The sequence below is a fragment of the Agelaius tricolor genome, unplaced genomic scaffold (genome assembly GCF_023055355.1).
Source record: "Agelaius tricolor isolate 1412-34295 unplaced genomic scaffold, bAgeTri1.0.p SCAF_2, whole genome shotgun sequence".
In the NCBI taxonomy this organism is placed as follows: domain Eukaryota; kingdom Metazoa; phylum Chordata; class Aves; order Passeriformes; family Icteridae; genus Agelaius; species Agelaius tricolor.
This window is the reverse complement of record NW_027269262.1, coordinates 76,542,258-76,553,174: the sequence shown is the minus strand read 5'-3', so window position 1 is coordinate 76,553,174 and position 10,917 is coordinate 76,542,258. Positions and strand designations below refer to the sequence as shown.

Sequence of the window (10,917 nt, the reverse complement as noted above, 5' to 3'; positions counted from 1 at the left end):
CCACAACTCTTAAATACTAAATTAAAAAATAAGTATCAGAGCTGGTTAATTCAGCTGTCTGGGAAACTGGATTTGAAGAGCCCTAAATCACAAAACATGAACAAAAGAGTGCTCTCAGCTATGCCACCAGGGTTGCTTGAGCCCTTAGCAGATTGCAGTCTGGGCAGCAAGGGACTTAGTCTTTACTTTCTTGCAGAAGGCCCCTATACATTGCATGTCTTGTCCTTTCACCTCAGAAATTCTCCAGCTACTTTTTACAACTGTAAATACAACCTTTCTGAAGAATCTTGGAAAAAAAAAATCTTGTTCATTGATACTCTGCTATTCAAACTATTAGCTTGAATTTAGTAACAACAATCCAAAACGTCAGCAGTCTACAAGAGCTGTTGGACCAGTAGGTCTTCAGCCCTTCAGCCAGAAAACCTGGAAATTCTCACAGTGATAGCAGAAAAACTCACCTGAGGATAGAACAGTCAGTACATCTCCTTCAGAAAGAATTTCTACTGCTTAAGAACTGCTTAAGTCTTTTTAAAGGTGTTTGGTGGGTAAGATTTGATGTGCCCTGATGCAAACACTCTCACAGCTTTTGTGGAGCTCAGAAGTATTGGGCTGCACTTTGTGTATCACTCTGGACACTGCTGACCAGGCAAGAAAACATTGGCTTTGGAAGGCCAAATATGTTCTGCATGTTGCAACCATGATGACTTCAGCACATCTGCTACCTTGACATGCACAGATCTCACAATGCTGCTCCTCAGATCTGATACACATTGGAGCGGCTTCAACGGAGTCTGTTTGTGTCAACTCAATTACATCAACCAGATTACTTCTTCACATGAGGAAGGAGATCCTCCCCCTTGAAACAGGATGCAATAGAGCTACTGTCCATCTTAATCTGCATGTCACATCTGTCCATCTTTATCTGTATGTGAGACAGACTTCATACACTTGAGCAGGAAGTCTGGAAAGTTTTTCTCACTATACTTCCAGGGCAATCTCACTAATTGCAATCTCAGATCATTAAGATGAGCTCTCCTAATCCACAAACAGGTAATTGCTTCATAGCTTTCCCTGTCAATCGAACTATTTTGAAGGCCATATTTTTGCACAGTGATTGCAAAAAGTAAAGGCATGAGAGAAAGAAATGGGTCATAAAACTCCAAACTGGAGTGTAACAGCTCTTTAAGACTTTGTCTGGCTTGGAAGTAGGTTTCAACAAATGAACATTCAACCAAACCGATTTAAAGATGTAAATGAAAATATGTTCAAGCAAGAGAAAAAGAAGCTGTTTTTTTCAGTTCCAAGATACTCTGTACCAGTAATAGCATATGCTCTATAAAATGAACCACAAAAAAATGGTTCATTATGAATCATAGAATGATCATATCTTATCAACCATATCATATCATGATCAAATACCAGTTGCATCTCAGCCTCAACAGATTTTCAATTCTTAAGATAATACCTTTGAAAATGCCTAATTAACAAAGCCTTTCTAAAAAACTAAAAAATAGCCTGATGCTAACTTCCTTTTTTTCCCCAAAACAGTACCAATAACCGAACATTAGAAATAGCCTAAAATGAAATCCTAACTATCTACAGTATTTTACTGAGCATTACTCTGAAGTAACTAATGGGAAGGTCTTGACAATGGTGCAATCTGTAAGTACCAAGCAGTGAAAGGAACTTTTCTTTTTCTTTAATAAAAGCAAGACTTAGAAAACATGTCTTACAATAAGAGATATTCAAATGGTCACATATAGGAACATCATACACACTGTAACCAGGAAACCTAAGAAACAGAAAGCAGGTTTTGCCAGAGAAACACTGTAAATCTAGGTCACAATTTATCTTCTTCTTTTCACGTTAGGATCATATCTGCAACAAAAAAATAAAATCTATGTTACAAATAAGTAAAACAATGATATTCAAAGTTTATATAGCTAGACAATGTGATGCAAACAGCTTTATTACATATTCATAACAAGGGAATAGCCAGTGCTCAGTCCTTTCCCTGACTACACTCCTATAATTAACTACAGTTACTACTATTTGAATGAAGTATGCATGAGGTACAAGAACCTCTGTATGAACTTAAGACAACTCTTAATGAAATTTTCAGATTTCCTAACTACTTACAGCCTTTAAATCTGATGCATGAACAAGCTTTTCCAAGCCTTTAATGTCCCAACAGTATGTTCTTTACTGGAAAAGGACACCACAAAAAACAAGAGAGGAGGGAGGGAAAAGGGATCCTGTATGTTCATGCTGATGTACATTTGGCCACAACTAATTCAGACAAAACCTTTCTGCTGCTTCCTACTCCTACATAAAGCAGATCCTCACCCTACCTTGCCCTTTATATAGCTTCTGATTGACTGTTAGAAATTCAGAGCTACTTTCTGGATATACTAAATAGTTACTGATTTACTGCAATATGCTCAATATGCTTGTAGTTTGACTCTACTTGACACTGCTATCCCTTGGCCTTCTCCACTTGTGCTTCATCTCCCAAATTCCTGTCATTTCTTTGAAATTGTGATGTGTTTTGTATTCATGCATGAATAACTTACAGACACATCTGAATGATCAGGCAGTTTTACTTCCACTAATTCTGCTTTCATTCATCAAGACTTTATGCTTAGACAGAAAAACGTGACAACTTGTGAACAAAATTACATCACCATGTATCTAGAAAGGTATTAGAACTTACTGTTGCTGCTATACAACTCAGACTTCAAAAATTAAATGTATATCCTTTAAAATAAATTCTCCATTATTAACTGTTAATGATCAGAGCAAGTTGTTAATGCAGTAAGATTTTCTGAATGGCTCTAACATGTATTGGTATGTTAGTATCATGTTTGTTTGACAATGAATCAGGAAAAAAATCCTTCTTCACCACATACATTTTTCTACTCAAATGCACAACTTTTGGTGTTAGTCAAATTCATGAGAGGTGAGAAGTCAAACACTGGTCAGTTGTTTCTTCACATAAAAAACATAGAAAGTAATGAAGTTTTTGCAAAACAAAATGAGGTCCCTGTATTAACTCTCAAAACAGTTATTTGATTTTATTGTTATAGCATTGTAACATGATTGTTCTAATGCTTAACTGTCTTCTGGACAGCAAATTCTATGGAAGATTCTATGGACTGGATATGGATTCTATGGGCAGGGGAGGAGTGGGGAGATAAAGCAGATAGGAGTAGGAGATGATACATGATGGAAATATCTCATCAGAACAACAGCAGCTTCAAACCTGTCTGTGACTAGCTACAGAGATGCTGACAGTCATGAAATCCTTTCATGTTTTCTCCTCCAACTCACCTCCTCCTATTTTCCATGTTAAATGAAGCCTGAATAGGTTGGTTTTTTCCCCAGAGAAATTGTTGAACCACTTCTGACTACATTTTATATATGAGAATACATGAAATTTTATAAAGACTAGTCAAAGTAATCTCTTCTAAAATCAAAATTTGTCCAAAAAATGTGATGCAAAAAATACACATTTTTTTAAGTACAAACATAAAAGTCTTACCTAAAGAGATCATCAGCAAGTGATTCTTCTCTTGCATGTCGTTTCTGTTCCTGAGAAAGTTGATTTAATATTTGATTGTTAAAGATAATTCTAATGAGCTATCTAGAAAAACAATATTCCTGCACTAACAGAGTTTTCCCCGAAGAAGTAAGTTTTCTCTAAGTATTCCATTTAGTGCATATTCACATTAGACAAGTTATTTCACTACTCAAATTTGGCTACTGCTACCAAGTAATGAAATGGAATTGTTTGTGAAAGGTGTCAATTTTGGTCAGAAATGTGTTTTTTTTAGGTTTTAAGCACCATTATAGAAATATAATTTTTTAAATCTGATTATTTGTGTATAAGGGGAATTTTAATTAGCATTATCTATATTCAGAGATTAAAAAAATGAGATAAGAAGTGTTGATGCAACTGCATCTCAATCAGGCTGTGGAAACAGTATGACTCATCAGCAAGTATTTGTAAGGAAACTATCCGAAAATGAAACTGCTAAAGAACTGCCATGATAAGTGTTTTTTCAGGACTTCTATATTTAAAGAGATGCACAAAAGAAAAAAATATTAAATTTGTTCTTACTACATCTCTTCAGTATACTCCAATAGAGTTTTACTCATGCATTTTCTGTTCCATTCAAGACTAGAATATCAAATGTACTGTAGAACTATTTGAACACAGTTAGCCACACAGAAATTCTTCCTAGCTCCCTGTCACATTTTTACAAGTCACAAGTTTACATAGCGCTTATTTCACTCATCAAAAGATTGTTCTCATTTAGGTTACTGATTTTCCTTTCTATAAATATTTCTGATTACGTGAGTGTTGCATGCCAAATGAATTTAAATAACCAGAAAAAGATGAGTGTTACCACTGACCTCTGACATTTAGTAACTTTACTACTGTACATGCTCCCATGAGCATGTGTGGATGACTAACCAGCTGAGGTTTTATCAAAAAATAAAATCCTGAAGTATTCCAGTAATGATCACAGGTTGGTATGACCACTTACATTAGTCAAGTTTTTATTTGATCATGTTTAAAAACTAATTTCTTACCTCCATTTCTTGCCTTAACCAGTCTTCTAGCTCTGAATTCTTTTTAGCATGGTGAGCAATCAAATCTGATCCTCCAATAATGTGTGGAAGTTGTCCTGCCCCAGGGTAAGCTACCTGTTGGACAATAAATTCTTACAACGACAAGGCAAACAGAGCGCAAATAAAAGATCTATTTTAACAAATTGAGAAAGTCTATTCAGATATCACAGAAGAAAGTCAGGCAGTCCTGCTCTGATTAACATTGAAAGATCATATTTAAAAAAGTTAAAAAAGCATTTACAGAAAGCTATTAACTCCCTCCTTTTACCAAAAGAAACAAACAAAAATACATCTGGTAAGTTAAATATAATAAATGAATTTCATAGTGCATTAAGTGGTGTTTGAAATATTGATAAATATCAGTTTATATTTTATTGTCAGATTGCATAAACATCTGTAACAAAACAGTGGAAAAGAAACTATTATCCAAAATTAAAACATTATCTAAAAATGAGAGCATACTCCCAGCAAGTAGTATTATCTGATCACATTCTATACATAGTATTTTACTGAAGTGCCTTTCTAGTCATCTCATACCATATGATTTTACTTTTTATTTTATTTTTAATATAAGCTGAAGTGGTACTTTTACACTGAACACCATGAATAATTTTGCAATTGTCTTCAGGACCCAAGCAAGCAATCATCTTACCTTCTTTATGATATAACTTTAGTTCTATTTCTAAATACAAGATTTATTAGTTAAAATGGAAGATTCTGAATCAGCCTATGCTGTATATATAGGTCTTTGGAGAAGTGGAATTGCTAGCTTTTGGAGGTATAACTGAAGTTATGGTAGTTATCACTTACCAACTTATTCCAAGTAACAGCTTAGAACAGGGAATACAAAGTATCTAAATCTAGCACAAGGTAAGCCTTTGTCAACCTGGTACTTCTTCAGTCAATTAACAAAATACTTTTTACAGTATAATGTGGTATTTAAATTGTTTCTTTCTTTAGTTATTATCAATTTATAAAAAAATCTTTAGTAACACATTTCTACAATCTGAAGGCAACACTTTTTAGTATTTTTAAATAGTGCCATCTTGTGACCATTCAAAAAACACACCAACCTTTTTGAACATTTTGAAATTTTTCTTTCCCCCATAGCTGTTATTTCCAGGGAGATGACTGTTCTGTCTTGGATGGCTGACAACCAGTGACCTAAACTCTGTCAACAGAAGCCTGCTAGGAAGATTGCTGGACTCATCTTGCAGTTTGCTGTGGTTCTTATGTAGGAAGAAAAAGAAAGAAGCATTCAAGTGTGTTAACAGACATACAGCATATCTCACAGTACAAACTGTAGAGATATTATCATAAGCAGAGCTAAACAAAAGTTAGGATTACAAAACAGTGAGGGAAAGCAGGAGCAGTGCTAGAAGCTAAGATTATGTACAAACTTCTCAGCCTCCTTATATACTATGAATAGAGTAAATTTGTTTTGCTTGTGTTTAAATACATATTTAAATGCTCCATGGCAGACAAAGTTGAACATCTTCAGCTCAATTCTAGCCTATAGATATCTGCCCAACATTCGGGCTGCAGGCTGAATTTGATTAATATATCAAATTTTTCTTGTCCATGCGAATGCTCATACATCAGCAAGTTTGCATGCACACTTTGCTGCCTGGGGCTAATCTATGTGGATTCCAAAGGACTCTGGGCACAGGACAAGCTCACAAGTAACACTGAACTATGTTCAAGGACAGCTGAGCCCAGATGCAGTACAGCTGCTTTATAGTAAAATATAACAGTAAGTCCTTTAATCTGAGCTGACCCTGCACTTAGGTATACCTGCTCAGCATTCCCTCTTCTTGGGGTTTTTTTTTTTATGTGGGTGAAATGGTATTATTCTGTCCCTTGTTGACTGGCTACACTCTATCTCTTCAGAACTTTTTTTATTTCAGTTCCATTCAGCCTAGTCTCCTTTCCTCTGCCTCACTGCCACTCCAAGCAATTCTCCTCTCCTTCCTTCATCTCACCTACAAAAAATCAGCATGCTATCTACTGTTAATCACTGTATATGACATCTATTTTCCCCATGCTCCATCTCTTCCATTTTAGTTGTGATCTTACAGCAGACAAGATTACATCCCTGGCAGGTCTTTAAGTAGTAATCTAAGAAAATCATCAGTACAACTATTAACCACAGCAAAGAGTTAATACAGTGACATATAGTTTCAGTCACCTTTAAGTATCCACCAAATGCCACTACAGAAGCACACAGATGAACTACTTTTTTTCACAGTCTACAAGCTGGACTGCACTATTCAAATTAACATAGGATTATGTTAAGGAGTACAATCCTCCAAACCTCCTTTACCCTGAAGCAGGATCCAAAAATACTATGTTATGAAGAGCAAAATTTTGATGTCTTTTTGTAATGCTTCTTAAAGTTCACTGTTCAAACTTACAATTGGCTGGCTCCTTACCAAGACTGGAGACTCCGGCTTGATATCAGTTTTCATTTCTGAAGTTAGAACTGATCCAAGTTCGTCTTCTTTCTATTTGATTAAAAATTATTTTAAATATAAAACTGAAATGAAATAGAAATTTAATTACATAGAATTGTTTTCTGCTCTTTATGGTAGAATAAACATATTCAAATCAATATAAATCTTTAGACAGGAAAGAAATTGTCCTGTACATTAATTTTTTAATGATTTTATGCACACTGTAACAATCATTGGAGATTTTCTCTATTAAAAAAACACTACTGTTTGTTAACTTGTTTTTTTTTTCTTTCTTCCTTATACACTAGGAAGTTTTGTCCATCTGTACAATCTTCAAAGTTCTGTCAGGTTCTGGAAAACTGTAAAAGCTTTTGAATATAAAAAGTAACATTTTCAATTTGATATTTGAAGTGTACATATGTGTAGAAAGGGCATTTTATTACCACGACAAGAAAGTGTTCTGCAGGTTGATTATGTCCTACAGTTTAAAACTAGATTTGCATTACATAAATTATTTTCAATATTTGATAAAATACCAAATCAGCTTTATGCACCTTATGGTTTTTGAGTCAATTGCTCCCATTCTTTGTCTTGTCAGATACACAAGGTGCATCTGTACTTAGAGAAAACAGTTATCAAATTTGCCTGGGGACCTTTATAATGAAATCTCCTTCCTAGTCCACTGGAAATGTATTTTACATTAATAAAGTAGGTCATTATTAAACTATGAAAAGACTTCTTTTCAGCAGAAATCTTTAAGTGCATATCTGCTAAAGTACCAGTTTAGTGGCACATAAGATTATTTTTCTCCTTCCTGACAAGAAGTTAGACTAGAAAAACTTTCCCAGCACCAAACAACAAAATTCAATAGACTATTGCAAGCACCAATTTTAGTCTGCCGGTATGCTCAGACCTAATAAAAAGTACCTACTGTCTGATAGTGTAAAAAGCAAGAAACTAAATTCTCTAAATTACAGAACTTGTCTTTTTAAGTTTGCCTGTTAGTAACAGACACAAAAAAAAGAGCATTATAATGAAGTTCAAGTTCACACTTTGCCAGAAGTGAGCTCCAGTAAAGCATCAACAAGGGTGTCAAGCTGCTCTGACCTAAGCATGCATGGACAATTACTAATTCTTATGTGGTCCAAGGAATCTTGCAAATTCCAGTTAACATGCATTCAAACTTTTAAACACTTAAACACTGCCTACACTGTAAATGGACTGGACAGTAAGTGCTAAAATATATATTCTAAATAAACAAAAAAATAAGCTTTTGCTCTTATTCCTATTGTATTGTTAATACTCTAGACCTCTCAACATTGTTGGAAAAAAAGAAAAGCAGGTTTATAAAGGAAAACAAAGTGACCATTGTTAACTCAACGTGTATGGTTTTCTTCATACCTCTTAGAAAATTTCCTTAGTGTCAAAAACAAAAAACAGGAAAATAATCACAAAAACACAAGCTGTGTTTTGGTTTTGCTGTTGTTTTTGTTAGGTTTGGTTTTAAATTTCTCATACAGGAATTTTAATAATCTTTCACACAATATCAAAAGACTCAAAAGATGTTGGACAGTACTGTGGTATTCAACAGAAGAGATCAATTAGAAGTTTCTTTAGAAAATTAATTACAAAAATATAATTGAGTACTATCTTAGTATAAATAACAATAATGTAATTAACACAGCAACAAGCAGTATGAAAAATTTTTCTTGGACTACAAATATATTCTCCTATTCTACTCACAGTATATAAAGTTAAAAAAAAAGAAAATGTTCAGAATACAAGCAGCTTTCAATAAGCAAAGAAAAAAATGCCCAGAAGAATGAAAAAACATTTAGCTAGGTGTAAAACTGCAATGTTCACATGTAAAAGATGAATCATTCTGAACTAAAAATCGATGTATGAGATTTAAGCAAACAAATACTACAGAGCCGCTTTCTTTATGCAGGCAACCTCCTCCTTAAAGGAATTAATTGCATCCTTCTAACAAAGTTGCAAATTTCAAGATTAGGCACCTGAGAAGAATATAAAACTTACCAATACTTTATTCTCCTCTTGCTGATTTACAGTTACTTCTGGAATCCTGCTTCCTTTGGCTTCCAAACATCGTTTTTTTCGTTTAGTTCTTTGAGCTTCCTGGTCATGATCTGCCATTTGATCTTCCCAGTCTATGTCTCCACTTCCAAACACAACTTCTAGTGCTTCTGTATCTTCAGATAAATCATCTAATTCCTTTCTCTTTTTTGGTGCATGATTTTCTCTAGAAGTGGTTTTAGTGTCTGTTCTATCACTTGTTAGTTTGACACTTTCCCTCATAGGCTTCATACCCATGTCTTCTGCAAAATTTGGGTTTGGGTCAAGGATGTTATTTTTCTTTTGATGCTGTTTTGCTTCACTATTGCAGATCAATGAAGTTGTGGATTCAGTGCACTTGGGAAGAGATGATGACCTTTCCTCCAATTTTGCTATTTTGGGTACAGATGTTTCTTCTTCTTCAGCTCTTTCCCTTAGCCAGAAAAAAATTACAAAAGAAAGAAATTACAAAAGCATTTTTGAGTATGATTAGCTGTACCCACAACATAACAGCTTCTGGAGTTTTAGGGACTGCATTGTGAAATTTAAAGTACCCTTGAGGAAAAGCTTTCTATTCTAGGAATTTAATCTAAATACCTTTTTAAGTATATGTCAAATTTAAAGTACATTGCTTGAGTTAAAATTTTCAGAAACATCATGAACATACCAATAAGAGAAGTAATGGCAAGAACATTTCAAGTACCTTTTTCTGGAAACCTGGAAGTAATTTGTAATTGGGTTTGGATGACATGAAGCACTCTCACAAGGTCTGCCACCTTCTGGAATTTTAGATGGTGAGACAGGCTGACTTCTTTGACTGAATCCAGATGTTCTGTTCCCTCTAGGTATCGATGCTCCTGCATTTACACTGCCACTTGTACCACTGCTTTTCTTTCCAGTTGTATCCTGGAAAGCCATTTTCCTTTGTCTATGCACCTGGGAAGTATTCTTTATCTCCATACTAGATTAGAGAAGAAAGAAATACTAAATGACACATGGGAGGTTACCAGAGATACATCAAATCAGAGATACACTTTTTAAAAAGCTATACCTGTACTTTGAATAAACTTATAAACAATGTGCTAAAAACAAACTGTGAAACCTGCTATGATCAATACATTTTTATAATTGTGAAATGGCTTGAAAATTTTTAATAGTTCAGACAGTCAAGACAGATGTGCAGTATCTATATGTGTATTTGAAAGTCATCTAAATCCTATGGGATGCTTTCTGTAATCTAGTACTCAAAAGCAGAAATTATCTCAAAGTGACAGCAATTTAGTGAATGGCATTTCTAACCCTGTATATCTTTTCCCACGGCAATGATACAGCTCCTCTGCCATAAAAGACTGCTCCATTTGCAAGTATTAGCTTAGAAATTGCCATCAATACTTTACCATGTCTGCTCTTCTGTATCAGCTATGTATAAGGAGCTGCTCTCTGCAGCAGTTGGCATTATGGTTTCATCCACAGCCAGACTCTGGGAAATGGCTCGGCCTACGACAGCTGATGCAGAACTTTCAGGTACAGCTGCAAGACCAACACAAGAGAAGAATCAGCAGGTTAGTATCACATCTGTGATTCTTTGCATGTGCTATTTCACATTACTACCTGATCATGTGAGATCTTTGTAAAATGATCTTAAAGCAGTTTTCATTAAAAAAATAAGCAGATTTATTCATTTTAAAAAAACTGGCAGCAATAGTTCTAAAGGACCATATTCTGGAATTCAGATTTAGTTAAATATTCTACTGAT

At 34.6% G+C, this 10,917-nt stretch overlaps 1 protein-coding gene across 1 annotated transcript in view; it reads right to left on the bottom strand.

The window, feature by feature from the left end:
• Positions 1 to 1,682: 1,682 nt before the first annotated feature.
• NBN (nibrin) overlaps positions 1,683 to 10,917 on the bottom strand; it is a 31,996-nt gene continuing 22,761 nt past the window's right edge. The window contains exons 9-16 of the mRNA XM_071421628.1: positions 10,559 to 10,691; positions 9,865 to 10,122; positions 9,126 to 9,594; positions 7,068 to 7,139; positions 5,709 to 5,864; positions 4,597 to 4,710; positions 3,542 to 3,591; positions 1,683 to 1,878 (exon numbers count right to left, since the gene is read on the bottom strand). Coding sequence (XP_071277729.1) covers positions 1,848 to 1,878; positions 3,542 to 3,591; positions 4,597 to 4,710; positions 5,709 to 5,864; positions 7,068 to 7,139; positions 9,126 to 9,594; positions 9,865 to 10,122; positions 10,559 to 10,691 — 1,283 coding nt within the window. The 3' untranslated portion in view covers positions 1,683 to 1,847. The remainder of the gene's footprint in view (positions 1,879 to 3,541; positions 3,592 to 4,596; positions 4,711 to 5,708; positions 5,865 to 7,067; positions 7,140 to 9,125; positions 9,595 to 9,864; positions 10,123 to 10,558; positions 10,692 to 10,917) is intronic.